The 18,138-nt window shown below is 33.9% G+C and overlaps 1 protein-coding gene across 2 annotated transcripts in view; it reads left to right on the top strand.

Moving 5' to 3' along the window:
* The window catches only part of LOC107674837 (synaptotagmin-7-like), a 173,507-nt gene that overhangs the window by 104,442 nt on the left and 50,927 nt on the right, over nucleotides 1–18,138 (top strand). Inside the window, exons 3-4 of one of the 2 annotated variants that reach the window (XM_016468953.1) lie at nucleotides 7,558–7,637; nucleotides 9,756–9,890. In XM_016468953.1, coding sequence (XP_016324439.1) covers nucleotides 7,558–7,637; nucleotides 9,756–9,890 — 215 coding nt within the window. The remainder of the gene's footprint in view (nucleotides 1–7,557; nucleotides 7,638–9,755; nucleotides 9,891–18,138) is intronic. The other variant, XM_016468952.1, reaches the window with a different exon arrangement.

The following is an 18,138-nucleotide window of genomic DNA, read 5'->3' as shown; positions in this document are numbered from 1 at the left end:
GGCGGTGTGTGGAACAATCGCTCCAATAAAGTACTTCAAAAACTGAGAGAGAAAGAGAGAGAAAAACGCGTTTGAAGCCCAAGCCAGAGGGAGATGAATAAAGTTGGAGAAGACAGAAAAGATGAGAAGAAAAGGAGAATATATGAAGATATATGAGAGCGCTGGCCTCTTGAGCGCTCCTGCCAAAGACAGACTGAGAGAGAGAGAGAGAGGAACGTGTTTGTGTCTGTTGGGCTGAAGCTCTTTCTGATGTCTTTGCCTGCAGCCGTGTGTGTAGCAGCGTTTGCACGTGTGTGTCTTTGCTCAGAGCAAGTCATGCTACTGAATGCACATTTCTGACTCTCTCCTTCTCCATTCTAGACGCGCGCACACACACACACACACGTCTCTCATTCCCCCTCCGAGCCTCACAGTTGGCGAGCTGTCGCTTCCTCCGCTCGTCTCAATCATCGGCGGCATCCTCTCCTCCCTCACTTTCATCCCCACTTCTCTCTCAAACCCCTCCTCCTCCCACACTCTTCCTCTCTCTCGCTCCGTTTTGTTTCGCTCTCATCTCTCTCTCTGTGAAAATTTCATGATACAGTTGATGACAGATGAGTTTCCTTTGATAGCTGCTTCTTGTCTGTCAAAAACTGACTACTTACCCAGAAACTGCAGCCTGTAAGTACTCAGCGTGTGTGTGTGTGTGTGTGTGAGAGAGATACCAAACACTCACTACTCTCAGCCAAACGTGTCGTGTGTTGAAAGTAGTTGTATTTGCATGCATGAACAAACGCATGCTTGGCTGCATATCAAGGACATGCTACATGTTCTTTAGCTGTGTTTTTTCTTTTTTTTTTTTTACTTTTAATATTTTTATAGAATTTCTAATATTATGAAGTTTGCTTTTCAGAAAATATATGCATCTTAATTATTTTTTATACAACATTATAATTAATTTTATTACCAAAATAGTTTTTTTTCTTGTTTTGAGCATAATTTAATTTATATATTTTTTTTCTTTTGCGGTATATAAGGAAGATGCATTAATTTGAATATTTGGTTAGTATGTTCTTTAGCTGTATTTTTCATATTTTGCATCTTTTAAAAGCATTTTTAATTTAAACTTAATTGCTTTAAATATTAAGGGATTTCAGAGAAAAACAATAACTTTTTAAAATATTTGTATATAATTTAATATTACTACATTTACATTTCAGAGAGGTATATATTACACATAATATCTTATTTTATTTTTAGATAATTTAAAAATCATAATTATTTTTATTACCAAAATTGCAAATATTTTTTTCTTGTGTTAAGCATTAATTAGCTGTCTTTTTGCATCTTTTTAAAAGCATATTTACTAGAATCTCAGTTGCATAAGATTATGAGATTTCAGATAATTTTTAATATTTTAAATATTTTTTAAGTATTTGTAAATAATTTTAATGATTAAATTTACATCTCAGAGAATATATGCATCTTAAATTATTTTATATAATTAAAAAATGTATTATATTTTTAAATTATAATAATGTAATTAGAATAATTATAATATAAAATAAATATTTATATTGAATTATTTTTATTACCAAAATTGCTATTTTTTGTTATATAATTTATTTATTTATTTATTTATTATTATTTTTTTTGTAGTATATAAGCAACATGGATGTATTTGAATATTTAATCAGTCTTTATTTTTTCAGGCTTTTATCATGTATCATGTTTAGTGCTTTTATGGCTAATCATGCGTTTCTGTGTCACTCTTACATGCTGCTTGAAGGATCGTTTTTAATCAGTGTATTGATTTCTTTGTGGTTTAAATTGCTAATTGAATTCCGTCTGAAGGTGAATCACAGAGTGTTACTCTTACAGAGAAATACCATGGTATTACCATGTTCTTTGGACATAGTACCAATTTAGACACTCCAGCGATTTTAATACTATTCTATTTGAAATACCCTGGAATATATACATGGTATATATCAGAGTAGCACATTACTTTATTGTAAAGCTGAAAGTGGGGGCTGACAGAATTTGTGCTGTGGAGTGTTTCTATGAAACGTGTCACTGAATGTGTAATATGTATTTGCATATGTCATCAGTCTTTGAGGGCATGTCGTCACATAATGTCACTGCATGTCCTGGACGTGTTTGTCTTTAAACGGTCTGTAAAGTGTCTCTTTTAATTGGTGTATTGATCCACGTGCTCTGAATTGTGTATTGGATTGTGTTTGAAGGTGAACTGGCGCTACTGTGGCGTCGAGGTCATTGATAGCGTGGTGCTTTTGGCCGCAGCTATTACTGTATGCTAATATCATGGGATTCTCTGAAGATCCATGGAGTGTAATGATATAGAAAGGTTTAGAATGGTATAGAAGCTCAGAACACTGATGTTGGCCTGGTGCGTATTTCATTTATTTTTAAAATAGTTATTTCATAATATTTCATTTTTATTATATTATTTCATAATATTATTTAATAAATTCTTGTTTTTTATTTGGTATAGTGGTCTAGTGAACATTTTATTAATTTATTTAGAAATATTTCATAATATTACATTTTTAATATATGTTTTATAATATTATTTAATAAATAATTGTTTTTATTTGGTATAGTGGTCTAGTGCACATTTTATTTTTTATTAATATTATTTCATAATATTACATTTTTATTATGTTTTATAGTATTATTTAATACATTTATGTTTATTTGGTATAGTGGTCTAATGCACATTTGATTTATTTATTAAAAATGTTATTTCATAGTATTTCATTTGTATTATATGTTTTATAATATTATTTAATAAATTGTTTTTTCTTTATTTTTTTATTTATATTGGTCTGGTGCATATTTTGTTTATTTAAAAATATTTTATAATATTTTGTTTTTATTATACTATTTCATAATATTATTTAATACATTATTGTTTTTTATTTGGTATAGTGGTCTGGTGCATGTGCATGGTTATTTTATAATATTTAATTATCATTCTATTTTTTCAAAATACGGTTTCATTCATTCTTACAATATTCAATAAAATTATATCAGAAACCATTCCAATATGCTGTTTGGTGATCAAGAAACATTTCTTATCATTGTTGAAAACTGTTGTGCTGCTTCATATTTTATGAAAACCGAGGTTTTGTTCAAGAAAAAGAAAGTTCAAAAGAACAGCATTTAGTTAGAAGTCTTTTATAAGATAAAATATGATTGAATAATATTATAAATTAGCTTTAATTCAATATAATAAATTCTGCTTTTTAGTTCAAATCATGCCAAAAAACTGTTTTTCATGTTACTCCAGCTACTTTGTGTTCTGAAGTAAAATAAAACAAAACAAAAACAGGCAATGCTTCTATCCAAAATGAATAATGATTGACTCTCGTAGTTGTAAGGCAGGGCTTTTATTGAGCGTTCTGATATTTTCCATTCATTTTCTATGAGTATCCAGTCTTCTGCTGCTCATATTGTCTCTGGGGTTAGTCAGTAGTAATTAATGTGTGTGCGTGTGTGTGTGTGTGTGCGTGTGTGTGTGTGTGTGTGTGTGTGCGTGCGTGTGTGTGTGTCCCCTCCAGCTGACTGACTCATGTGTGTGTCGTTGTGTGTGCTGTGCACATCTGGGTGATTCTTGGACTGTCCTTTTTGGTTTAAATCAGTGTGTCAGACTCTGGAGCCGCGACTGAGATGTTTGGAAGATGAACACCCTGCCTTACCAAAATCTTGCTAACACCAGCTTTAGATTGAAGACTGCTTCACATTAGCTGGTCCTGATAGCTGATCAGATGGCAGACCAAGCTGGTCTAAGGTGGTTAGAGTTCATAGACCAGCTTGGATCGGCAAGAAACCAGCTCAACATGAAGTGGTGCAAGATATTTCAATATTATACAAAATAAAAAATGTAAAAAATGTAAACAATACATTAAAAATATCACATAGAAATTATTTTATTATAATATATATATATATATCATAAAATATAATAATAATAATTATTATTATTATTATTGTTCTTGTTCCTCCACTACTACTACTTCTTCTTCTTCTTCTTATATTATTCAAAAATGTGGGGTTCGTAAGATTTTAAAAATAAGTCTCTTATATTCACCAAGGGTGTGTTTATTTGACAAAATATATTTTACATTTTTATAATAATTTTAATAATATTTTTGTAGAAACTGCAATACATTTTTTAAATTCAGGATTCTTCAGTGCATAGAAAATTGAAAAGAGCAGCATTTATTTGAAATAGAAATATTTTCTAAGATGATAAATGCCTTTACTGTCAGTTTCAATCAATTTCATGCATCCTTGCTGAAGAATAATAAAAGTATTAATTTCTTAAAGAACTTTTCAGTTTTTAAAATATATACAGAATATTTTAAAAACAGAATTTGCTTTGAATTTGCAAATGAAGGATTTTTGCAAAAAGTTTAAAATATGTTAAATACATATAAATTATTTTGTTATTAAAACAAATTAAATTATGAAATTACTATAAAAATAAATTTAATTATTAAAAAAATATATAAAACTGAACTGCCAAAATTTCACCTTTTAATATCAGCGATTTACTACATTACTACTTAATACACACCGTGTAAAAATAGCTGGCGGTCAGTGGAGCAAAGCCTCGTTTTGCCCTCCAGGTGGCGTTCCTATAAGAGTGTGACGTCACGTAAAAACTATCAATTGGCACATAAACTATTTTTTACAGTTCATTTTACAAATGTGAAACAATATTCGATGCGGTGAAAATGTGGGATGGGATCCAGAAAAGACCAAACGCTCAGAGAATGGAGATTGTGCCCTTGCTCAGGGAGTTTGCTGTAGCCACGCAGCCCTCGACCAATCACTGAGCACCATCCCGTCCCTGCTCTGGCCAGCGCTAATGATACTCCTGACCTCTGACCCCGTGAGAGAGACGAGCAGGCAGAACTAGCCGAGCTCTGAGCCAGCAGCCGACGGGAGCGCGGGACGAGATGGGATGAGAGGGAGATGACGGATTGTACCCGTGTTTATCTTTAAGAGCAGATTTCGTTGTGCTTTTTAGTGTTGTCAGTTTTTAGATACGCTGTTGTGTTACTCCTAAAATATGTAAGTAATTATGTTGCATATAGGAATGGAAATCGTAAAGTGTTTTAACAGCACTGCTTCTGATTCCACAAATGAAAACAGTTCCTTAACAATTGCTTTTTTCATTCAAGAACTATGAAAAAGGACCACATATAATAAAATAATATAATAATGAAATGGTTTTAGAGTCTTTCTTTAACAAACCTGATTAGAACCAGTTTTCCCAGACTAAAATTTCAGTATTTCTTTCTTTCTCTCTTTCTTTCTTTCTTTCTTTCTTTCGTTCGTTTGTTCGTTCTCTCTTTCTTTCTCTCGTTCGTTCGTTCGTTCTCTCTTTCTTTCTCTCTTTCATTCGTTCGTTCGTTCTCTCTTTTTCTTTCTCTCTTTCGTTCATTCGTTCTCTCTTTCTCTCTCTTTCATTCGTTCGTTCTCTCTTTCTTTCTCTCTTTCTCTCTCTCGTTCGTTCGTTCTCTCTTTCTCTCTCTTTCGTTCGTTCGTTCGTTCGTTCTCTCTTTCTCTCTTTCGTTTGTTCGTTCTCTCTTTCTTTCTCTATTTCTCTCTCTTTCGTTCGTTTGTTCTCTCTCTCTTTCGTTCGTTCGTTCTCTCTTTCTTTCTCTCTTTCGTTCGTTCTCTCTTTCTCTCTCTTTCGTTCGTTCGTTCGTTCGTTCTCTCTTTCTCTCTTTCGTTCATTCGTTCGTTCGTTCGTTCGTTCTCTTTCTTTCTTCGTTCGTTTGTTCATTCATTCATTCATTCGTTCGTTCGTTTGTTCATTTGCTCGTTCATTCATTCATTCATTCATTCGTTCGTTCGTTCGTTCATTCATTCGTTCATTCGTTCATTCATTCATTCATTCATTCATTCATTCGTTTGTTTTCGTTCGTTCTCTTTCTTTCTTTCGTTCGTTCTCTCTTTCTTTGTTTCTTTCGTTCGTTCTCTCTTTCTTTCTTTCTTTCTTTCTTTCGTTCGTTCTCTCTTTCTTTGTTTCTTTCGTTCGTTCTCTCTTTCTTTCGTTCTCTCTTTCTTTCTTTCTTTCTTTCGTTCGTTCTCTCTTCCTTTCTATCTTTCTTTCTTTCGTTCATTCTCTTTCTTTCGTTCGTTCTCTTTCTTTCTTTCGTTCGTTCTCTCTTTCTTTGTTTCTTTCGTTCGTTCTCTCTTTCTTTCTTTCTTTCGTTCGTTCTCTCTTTCTTTGTTTCTTTCGTTCGTTCTCTCTTTCGTTCATTCTCTCTTTCTTTCTTTCTTTCGTTCTCTCTTTCTTTCGTTCGTTCTCTCTTTTTCTTTCATTCTCTCTTTCTTTCTTTCTTTCTTTTTCATTCGTTCTTTCTTTCGTTCGTTCTCTCTTTCTCTCTTTATTTCTTTCACTCTTTCTTTCTCCCTTTCTTTCTCTCTCTCTTTCTTTCTCTCTCTCTCTTTCTCTCTTTCAATATATATATATATATAAAAGATGATATCTACTCAAAATTCACAAAAAAATATGTGAAAACAGAAAATGTTTATTATCCATATATATATATATAGAGAGAGAGAGAGAGAGAGAGAGAGAGAGAGAGAGAGAGAGAGAGAGAGAGAAATGACAAAAGCACATAACAAAATTACTAAAACATTTACAAATATATTAAAAGAAAAAAAAAGTTAAAGATAATAGTAAAAGAAAAAAATTCTAAATAGCATCCCCCCTTGTTTGAATACTTTATGGGTAGTTTTTCATTTGCAAGTATCTAAATTTAACTAGACAAAAAATTAAGACAAATATCTACTAATATATATATATATATATATATATATATATGTATGAAGTGTATTTATGTGTAAGTTACTTCTTTATCTTTTTACTTTTTCATACATTTGGTCAATTAGGTAATACTTGCGTATGATTTTTTTCTGTTTACTCTTCTTTTTTTGCAACTGTTTGCATCTGAATTATGACTGATCTTCCTTTTTAATCATTTACAACCCCATTTACACCATAACATCATGTTTACTGTTGGCTTTATATGAGAATAAATATATTAGATGCTGTTGCCACGAATCTAACCTAAATTGAATTAACCCGCTCCGGTATGACCGTGTAAATTCAAAAGTTGATTGCATACCTTATGTTACTTATAACTCAGTCTGTCTCCCTAAATCTGAACGTGAACGTGGGCTGTGTCACAAAGCTCCTGTAACGTTGTTTATGGAGCAGAGAGGCGGACAGCAGTGACGTCTATGGAGGGTTTCCACATCGCCTCCTACTCCTCTGAAGACACTTTCTGTCATTCTGTCTCTCCCACATGCTCTCACTGGGCTAAATTGGCTATTTCCATGTAAATATGAGGCTCGTGTGTGGTTTAATTACTATGAAGATGACTTCAGAGCTACCGTGTGATTTGAGCGATCAGAGCGAAGCATCAGGGAGGAGAGCGGAAGGAGGAACGGCAGATAATGCTAGATGTGCAGAAGCTTGTGATCAATTAGGAAACTGGGAATAAACTTCCTCTTTTCTTCTCTGTCTTTTAGGGGAAGAGAAATAAACCAGGAGTGGAGTCCGTCGGGTCTCCTGATTCAGGAAGAGGAAGAGGAGAGAAAAAAGCCATCAAGTAGGTGCAGGGACACTGGGGTGTTTTTTAAGATGGTTGTGTTGGAGCGAAGCAGTGTGTTTTGAACAGAGGAAATCAAAGCAGTGGCGGTCTGTCAGAGGAAGCAAGAGAGGCTCCAAAATGGGTTTAAAATCAGCATAGCAACTAAAATAATAAAAGCAACAGTTCATTTAATTAATTTACATACTAATATGTCTAGCCTAGATGCATATAACGTAAAAAAAAAATATGGAAAATTATTACAAATGTTTTTGTTGTTGTGTGATAGCCCAGAGAATTTTAATTAGCAAATTGATTGACTGATTTCAATTAAGCAATTCAATTCTTAACATCACTTTTTTTAATAATAATAATAATAATTACTATAAAAATAATAATAATAATAGAGCTCAGGGAGCTCATAAATTTCATGTTTCATCCTACATTTTGACTATCATTGGGTTGGGTTGGTGATCAGAAAGATTATTACATTATTAATTGTCAAAATCATTAACATATATATATGTGTGTGTGTGTGTGTGTGTGTGTGTGTATTACTTATATATGTATACTATATGTATACTTATTTATTTATGAAAATAATAAATAATAGATTACCAACAATAAGCAGTGTGTGTGTGTGTGTGTGTATAATTGTATTATTGTTATTATTTATTATTATGTACATACAATGTAATATGTAATATTGTTATAATATAAATTTTGCTTTATAAAATATCTATCTATCTATCTATACACACACACATACATAATTGTTATGAAAATAAAAAAGATAAATAGGAAATACAAAAACTTTTGTATATGTATACATAATAATAATAATAATAATAATAATAATAATATTATATATAATGTTTTTCATTTATTTTATAAAAAATAATAAATAATGGCATGTCAGCAAAAATATGCATATGTTGTCTTATTATTACATTTACATTTAGTCATTTAGCAGGTGTATAATAAATGAAAAGAAAACCGATAGAATACAAAAAGATTAGAAAGCAAGTGTTAGTTTTTTTATTTGTTATTATATGATATTAAAAAAATTATATTGTTATTATTAATATATTATTAATATTTATAATAATTAATATTATTAATAATATTAATAACTATGTTGATAATTAATTATGAAAACTGGGAAGAGTCTACTGCAATCTTGTATTGGTTTGTTCAGTATCATAGCCTCTTAGAAATTTCCCTCATGGACCGGCACTGCCTAAAAGTCATGATTTCCTTTCCATTTCATTCACCATTAAGTTGAACAGTCTAGACTTGCTTTGAAGAAAAAACGACTCAACTGCATTCATAATGAGCGCTGCGCTCTCGCATTCATTCGGGACGCATCCTCTCCCAGCTATTGACTGATGGTGAATCTGAGAGCGTTTGATGGAGGATGCGGGATGTTTGAGCTCAGCGGGACGCTACGTTTCCATTGTTTTGTTCGTCGGTTGATCACACGCCTCCTTATTTGTGGGACGGTTATTCTCGGAGACGCGCGCCGGTAAAAGTCGGTGCGATGTTTTGCCTGTGTCGTGTGCTTCGTGACATTGCAGCTGCTGCTTTGGACTAATGAGTACTTCTTTGGATTTGAAGCTTGCAGGTGCTTGTGGAAATCGGTGTTTTTAACTGAAAATAGCTTTTTTTTCCCCCCTTGAAGCTGTTTTTGAAATTCTAACTTGACATAAATGACCTTTCCTCCCAATTTCAGGTTCATCTGTGCCTTCGTGTTTCTCTCCACCCATGCAAATATTTCTTTTCTTAAGCCAAGCGTGAATGTTTTTCACCAAAAATAGCATCTGATATTGTGTTGATTATATTTAATAATGTGTTTTGGTTAAGTGTGATGCTTTACAGCTTTCTATCTCTCTCTTTCTCTCCTTTATGCTTTTGGTAAAACTAATGAATGCACAGGTATAATCTCGCTCGTTTCTGCTCTGCTGCCTCATGGATGCATCGGCTCTGTTTTGATTTCCCTGTTTGCTCATAAAACTGTCTTTGCACCTCCTTATGAATGGTGTATTCCTCTCCTCTTTCACTTCCTGTCCCGGATCAGGAGATCGGCTGATGGATGAAAGATGGCTGATGCTCTACTGACATGTATGTGTGTCTCTTCAGTGATTTAGACAGAGACTTTTGGAATAACAATGACAGCAGTTCAGTACAGCAGCGCTGGAGCTCATACCCGCCCAAGGAGTTTGTACTAAACATTTCTCCTTATGCCCCTTACGGAGATCCACGCCTCACACTCAAGTGAGTCTCTGTTCAGGCCGGTAAGAGACACAAACCCCTGACCCACAGCTCATACCACACCCCAGATCTGTCTAACCAGCAGCACAGAGTCTGATTACTTCATTCAAATCAACTTAGACAGGGAGCGACCGTCTGACTGACATTTAAAGGTGATTTTCTCAATATCTTGATTTTTTTGCACCCTCAGATTCCAGATTTTCAAATAGTTGTATCTCATCCAAATATCGTCCTATCCTAACAAACCATACATCAATGGAAAGCTTATTTATTCAGCTTTCAGATGATGTATACATCTCAATTTCAAAAAATTGACCCTTATGACCGGTTTTGTGGTCCAGGGTCACATATATGCTCCTGAAAATGATTCATATTGTCGATAACGTGGAAGTCGCATTTTATATTTACATTCAGAACTGAATGAGAAACAAATGAATAAGTACGTGTCAGTCCATCAGCCGTTTTTTGCTGACGCGGAGAAATAACTTGCATTCTGCTGCACAATTGCCGTTTTCTTTCGCAGAGTTTACAATGCGCTAATTCAGCTCATTTTAGTTACTGCGTTTCAGTTGAGTCGGCTGTGATTTCAAAACCGTCTAGTTTGCAGTGTGAGAGCTCATCTGTTAGTGTGTAATTATGTTGTGGTGTGCAGTGGGCTATATATAAAAATACTTATTTATATATTAATTATTATTAGTAGTATTAATTATATAAAATTACATTTTATACATTTTTTAAATATTTAATATTTTATTTATTCATATTTTATTTCAAAATATATTGTAAGTTATAAGTATTTGTAACAAATTATATATATATATAAAAAATATTATTCATTATATTTATTTAACATATACAGTATACATGTACATGATATGTAGATATAGATACATAGACATGTGTAAATATATTTTTAAATTAATGTATACATTTATATATGTGTTTTTATTTAATATTTTAAAAACTGTAATAAATATTTTACTTTTAAAATTTACTATTTTATGTAAATATAATATTCAAGTTATAATGTAAGTAACAATGATTTGTAACGTGTATTTAATATAAAAATAATAATACATTATATAATAATGGAAGTAACAATTATGTATTATATATTTGGTGTGCGTTTATACATAAACATTTATTCGATTTATTAAACATATGCATGTACATTATATATATATATATATATACATATAAGTACACACACACACATACATACATATACACATATATGTCCCAGATAAAGCAAATCAAATGCATTGAACCAAGCGTTTTTCTGTTAGTATTTGTTGTTTTTTGTGTGGTATGTGTCAGACGGTCAGTGAGTGGACTGTAGGCTAAAACTAACCTCCCCTAACACAAGCCATATATAACTGTACCCCATCTCACCCGTTACCCAACAACCTCAAGCACACCCTGATCACTGGCAGGGCTGTAATGATGAGGAAGCTTCCCATAATCCAACACACTTTTCCAAAAAAATATGGAATCATTACACAATCATATAATACAGTATCACTACACAATACACCAACCAAGATTGACAAAACGCTTTGAAGGCGAAGTGTGTAATTTCAGCTCCTAGGGAAGGAGATAAAATTATTATTTTATAATATTAATAAATAATATTATTTAACTTTCAATATCTGCCCTTACTGATATTTTCCAGCCTAATTTTTTTTAATTAAAAGCATTTATTTCATAAGGAGTGCTTCTTATTTTTTCTGTAACACATTTCAAAAGGAATATTTATCATTTTTCATACTGTATATTATAATATTTTGATGTTGTAGCATAGCAGCTGTTTAATTTACATTTTTTAACAAAATAGATTATATTTATAATTTTGGCAATTTATTGGTTATCTGCTATAAAATGGATATATTTACTGATTTATTGAAATCATTCAAAATTCAGTGTTCGTATTAACATTTTTTCTTAGTAAAATTTTGAATTTTTGCTTTTATTTTTATATTTTCAGTTTTCATTTTAATTTTAGTTTGTGCTTTTTCATTTTATTAGTTTTTATTTCTATTTAGCTAGTAATTTTAGTACTTCAACATACTTAATTTTTTATTCATATTTTTATTTATTTGCAAAATTTAATTTTCATTTTCATTATTTCTCATTTTAGTTTTTTCATCTCACATTTATATTGTATGTTATTCCAGCTTTATATCAGTTAACGTAATGATTTTTAGTTTTAATAGTGTCGGCTCCCCTAGTGGCACCAAACAGAATTACAATCTGTTTATTCGAGCAGCTGTTCTTCATGGTGTCGCTTGTGACGCAGAAATTGCACGCTTCATATTTAAGTTTGCAATATGAAAGTCATTATGCAGATTTTATTCTTGACACCACATTTATTTTCTGTACGCTTTGCAGGACTGCAGGGGCATGATCAATATATTGCCTCAAAATCCACAGTAGACGTGATTTTCTTCTTACCAAAAGTGCCAAAATTGGACACTAAACGTCCCTCACTCCCTACAGCCCTGCTTGTCTCTTCTTAGCTTATGACCTTTAACCTTTCACCCCCTCCTCCCATGGGGTGTTACCATGGAGACGGACAACCCTCCCGCCTCAGCTATCCAGCGAACAGCAACAATAACAGTAAACAAACATAGAAAAATGGCGTCAGTAGCATGTAACCCTCCCTGCCGCCCGCTCCTGTTGAGGGTTGACAGTTAGTCTGATTGTGGTGTGGTAACCCCCGTTTCACCTTGTTTTGAGATGGTGTTGTTTTGCCTCTGTGCTCTTTCTCGGGCTGGATGTGTCCCTCTAGCACTCCTGATTCCTCCAGCGCTCAACCCTTGCCGCCGGACTAATCCAGACAGGTTTCGCCCGCCGCTTCCCAGAAAGAGCCAAACGCTTTAAACACACTTGTCCATCAAATCCGGCGGCAGACGCACGGAGGGGTTCAGATGGGGTGGCCGCTGTAGAAAATGACAAATTAAATAAACATGTTGGCCGCGGTGGCTCAGGTGATTCAATTTTCCTGCCTCTGGACCGGTGAGGACCTGCTGGATTAAACGGTGTGGGGTGTTTGCAGACCGCTGCACTGAAGCTCGGCTATTTGAGACGGAAGCCGCAGATTGAAACTAAACCGACTGGGAACAGACGCTTCGTTGCACATGTAGTATAGTTTGCAGCATTTCATCTTCATTTAGACTTTAGAACTTAATAGAAGATATAATTGAAATAGATGTCTTGAAGGAGATTGTTCTTTTGCATGACTTTACATCCATTGGTCGTCTTCTGCATTTGGTTTAGTGATCGCAACCGATCAGATCATATAAAGTTTTTATATCAATATAATATATCAGTTTACATATCAATTATATTGTGATCCTTTTTGTCACAATATAGTAGATGCTTGTATTTCGGGATGCACGATATATTAGTCATTGGCTAATACAAGAGTGTTTTTTAAAAATATTTTTGTATTATATATTAAAATGGCAAAATGTACATTTTATTTATAATTTTAATTATATGGATTCATTATTTGGATATTTAATTGTGCAAACTCATTTCACCTTTTTTACATTTGTCTTCATCTAACATTTACACTAATAATTACTCATTTAATCTCTAGCAAATCTCAAAATTAATAACCATTTTTTTTAGTGTACATAATGTTGCGATGCCTGTATTCATTTGTAGCATTTAAAACAATTGATTTTAATTAGTTTATTTAGACAACTTAGTATAGAATTTTAATATCAGCCGTTTATCAGTTATTGGCCATATCATGAAAATAAATATCGTCATTGTTATCTGCCATGATTGTAATGAAGGTGCATCCTGATAAATATCTAAATTCTAATTATTGCTATTATTATTATCATCATCATTGATTTTAATTAGTTTATTTAGACAACTTAGTATAGAATTTTAGTATCAGCCGTTTATCAGTTATTGGCCATATCATGAAAATAAATATCGTCATTGTTATCTGCCATAATTGTAATGAAGGTGCATCCTGATAAATATCTAAATTCTAATTATTGCTATTATTATTATTATTATTATTATCATCATCATCATCATCATCATCATCAGTTTTGTTAGTTATTTGCCATAACACCATAATAATTATTGGTATCAAACAATTATTACTATTTTTATATTTTCTATATTATTATACATATAAAGTATACACACACGCATACTAATATATATATACTGTATATATTAGTATTATTAGTACTGGTATATTCCTCAGCTGGTTTTGTGCCAGTCTGCGGCTGCCGGCTTTGTCACTTAAAGCTCTTTTTGCTGTTCTCCTGTCATTTTTGACGTTGTTGGTGTTGATGTTGTATTGTGTTTGAGCGGTGCAGCAGTTACATGAATCTCTTAACTGCATGATGACTTTCACCAGGTCCACAAAGTGGTGACCATGATTATAAATATTGATGACAAAAGTAACCTAGTCAAATTTTATGTGTCTGCGTGAAGTCTGCAACATTTATGGGTGTCATTAATGCGAAGCATGTCACCGGGAGTACAAATGTGGTTATTTGAAGCATCATGGTTGTCCATTTGTACGACAAAAACACCAATTTACACTAAAATAAAGGTTCTTATTGGCATCAATGATTCCATGAAGAACCTTCAACATCTATTCCACAAAGGTTCTTAATAGTGGCGGAAGGTTCTTTAGATGTTTAAAATGTTCTTCACACTAAGAAAATAATGGTTCTTTGGGGAACCAGAAATGGTTCTTCTATGGCTTCAAACCAGCTTTTTGGAGTTTATAGTGGAAAAACGTTCTTTAGATGCTTAAAATGTTCTTCACACTAAGGAAAAAAAAGGTTATTTTAAAAAGGATCTTTGTGGAACCAAAATGGTTCTTCTACACTTTTAAAACTAAAGGTTCCAAAAGTGTTTTTTTTTCCTTCCACAGGAGGACCATTTTTGGCTCCCCATAGAAGCATTCAATGAACAGTTCTTAAAAGAACCATTTTTTTTTCTTAGTGTGAAGAACATTTTAAACATCTAAAGGACCATCTTTTACTATAAAGAACCATAAAGTTTGCATGGATGTTAAAGGTTCTTCATGGAACCATCAAGGCCAGTAAAGAACCTTTATTTTTTAAGAGCAACTGAGAGAAATCACTCACACTACCTGGTAAAACTAGGCTCTGTTATGCCCCCTAGAGGAGGAGCTGCACTTGGTGTTACCCAGGGTGACTTGTGTTAGTATGTAGTCGCTGTGAGGTCACACATGCAACACTCTCATGGGATAAATGATTGGGATTTATCCAAACCTGTAACCGTTTCTTCTCTCTCAATGTTTGTCTTTTTCCACCTTTTTCTCTCGTTCCTTCCATCACCCCGGCTCTCTTTCTGGTGGTCTCCTCAGTGGGACGGTGCCCCGGGGCCAGAAAGGGGCCGCGGGGGGTGGATTGGGGGACGGAGGGGGGTCATTGTGTAGCGACAGCGTGAGGAGCAAGCTGACGGGGGGCATTAAAGCCGGCAGGTGGCAGACGGTACAAAGCCGCCTGCATTCGGGAGACTTCAAGAACGGCAAGTGAGTCGAGCCCACAGGGGACAAGAAAGAGAGATGTGATGTGTGTGTGTGTGAGATGTTTAAGAAAGTTAAAAATGCCTTTGTGTGGGTCTGCGCTTTGCTGAGATTTCAGGCCGCCTTGCAGTCTAATAATAGCAGGATCCGTGCCACTGACTCACACACACTTAGAAACACTCAGAAGCGGCGATGGTTCATTTCAGTCCATTATAAAAACACAACAGCCACAGCAATGACTCAAAAGACGGCATAACTGGTGATATCATGCACCTGATTCAGCCTGCAAATGCGATATGGGAGGGATAATAGGGTCCTTGAATCGGCCTGAAGGGGATTATTTTGCGATAACGTCCGGCTGACTGTACAATCTGGAGTATTATACAGCAAACAAATGGAAAAAGAAAGAATGTACATTATGATACTTTAAGTTAACATCCATTATAAACACAGTATGTTTGACTGCAGAAAGTCCCATTTAACCAGAATCGAGAGTTAATCAGAATCAAGTATTCCAGTGAGCTGTAATAAACTGTAATCACAATTAGATGAGAAAATGTGATGTGTTTCGATGACAAATTTCCATAATTTGTCTGATGAGTATCTGAACACCAGATTTTTCAGAGCTGTCAACATACGGTTAAAGTTTTATAGAAGCCGTTTCGATAGCTGGAGGATGTTAAACACAGATTTTCCATCTTAATTGCCGACAAGTGAAACTGTGTAGCACGAAATATTAATGCATTAAACGTCCTCTAAATGTGCTTAATATTTCAGTGAATCCTAAATTTATATCTGTCAGCAGTGTGAAGTGAATCCTGGGAGTGGAGGAAAAAGTTAAGAGAACCCAGACATACTTATTTCAGCAAAATGTGACAAAACAATGCTGTGGCCCTGTCCCAAATGATGCACTTCATGCTGACTTTTGCATGTGTCCATGAAGTCCACACCATGGCAGTGTGTCCCATTTGTAGCGGTAGATTCCGGAGGGTTTTTATGAGCGCCTCCTATGGGGCATTTTCTCATTTAAGTGAGGACGGCAAAGGCTGAGGTCGGCATTTGAGACATTGGCCTACATAAATAAAATCCCAAAAAACATGACTAAACATAAACTGACTCAAGGAAATGACAAGGAAAACCGTGAATAGAGCGTTTTACAGTGTAACTAAAAACTACACCTTTAAAGTCAAAGTGAAATGCCTTTTCAACCCATTTTATCTCTGCAATCTGGTATATTTCTGAGGAAAACTGTATTCAGTCGGAAAAACAAAAGTTGGGTGAGACATTCCATACAGCATATAAATAAAATAAACCCACAATAAATAAATGAATTAAAAATAAATGGTTTATATATTTAAAAAATATTGAGTACTGAAATTCAATAAAATTGGGTGCCAATAATTATAATAAAATATACAAAAATATATTGCTAACATATAGTTTACAACATATTTACATAAATATTATTATTTAATAATAATATAATTTTCAGTGAGTTTTAGTTACTTGTATTTCAGCATTTTTTTATATTGTCAATCTGAATACATTTAATTGTCTATTTTTTATTAATTTTTATTTGAAAAACATCTTTCATTAAGCAATGCTCTTTACAACATATTTCACAATATATTTATTTACTTAATCATTTATCCACATGGGTTATTTTACCCATCATATTTGTGAACTGTATTGCAAAAAGCAGCCACTAAATAACTAAATTTGTGTCATTTTAGAGACAGACCACTGATGAGTTGTGCAAAAAAATGCCAGGAACATGTACTGAGTTGAGACAGTTTTGATTTCATGATGATTATTTTGAGACTAATTAAGACACAACAAAAGAATGAACAAGACGAGATGTGAATGAGGTACCAAACCTCACAAAATGCAACCTCACGAAACCAAAACAAACCCAGAGCTGCTACAACTCTACTGTATGTATGTGCCGCTTGTGTGTAGACGTTCACACAGCAAGTGTTGCACACAATACACACAGGGGGCTCAATTTAAGTTTTCTCCACACCCTTCGCTATCACCTCCTCTCCTCCAGCACCTCACATATTCTCTCTACATCTCACTTCTCACACATCCATACCACCAGTCCTCATTCTTCTCTCCTTCTCTCTCAACACACCCTCCGTTTTTCCTCATCAGTAATTGGATTCTATTTTAAGGCAGCTATGCCTTAAAATGTGTTTGTGTCTCACACCCCCTTTTCCTGGTCTCTCTCTTCCTCTGTCTCTCTTTCTTGCCTACAGCTTGTTCTCCACTATGCTTATTTTGCCCCTGGTGTTTGTCCTACAACTCCCTGATGCCCTTTACCAGCTTAACCAGTTGAGCCGGTGCCAGTCATGCCCTATGCCAGCTCATTAATGTCAACATGAAACTAAATTTGTCCCCGTTTACTTTATCAGTACATGTTCCTGGTCCCACTGTGAAAGGTGAAAGGAAAAAATGTTAAAGGGGTCATATGATGCAATTTAAATTTTTTCCTTTCTCTTTGGAGTGTTACAAGCTCTTGGTGCATAAAGAAGTTCTGTAAATTTGCAAAGACTAAATCTCAAATCTCAAATCCAAAGAGATATTCTTTATAAAAGTTAAGAGTCAGCCACACCTACCTAAAACGGCTCGTTCTAACACGCCCCCACATATCTACCTCACTATGTGGGAAGATTTGCATAACGCCGCCCAAATGTTCACGCAAAGAAAGAAGGCGTA

This window comes from Sinocyclocheilus anshuiensis, unplaced genomic scaffold, assembly GCF_001515605.1.
Source record: "Sinocyclocheilus anshuiensis isolate Anshui unplaced genomic scaffold, SAMN03320099.WGS_v1.1 scaffold941, whole genome shotgun sequence".
Lineage (NCBI taxonomy): Eukaryota > Metazoa > Chordata > Actinopteri > Cypriniformes > Cyprinidae > Sinocyclocheilus > Sinocyclocheilus anshuiensis.
The sequence above is the reverse complement of the archived record's forward strand: the minus strand, read 5'-3'. Positions and strand labels throughout refer to the sequence as shown.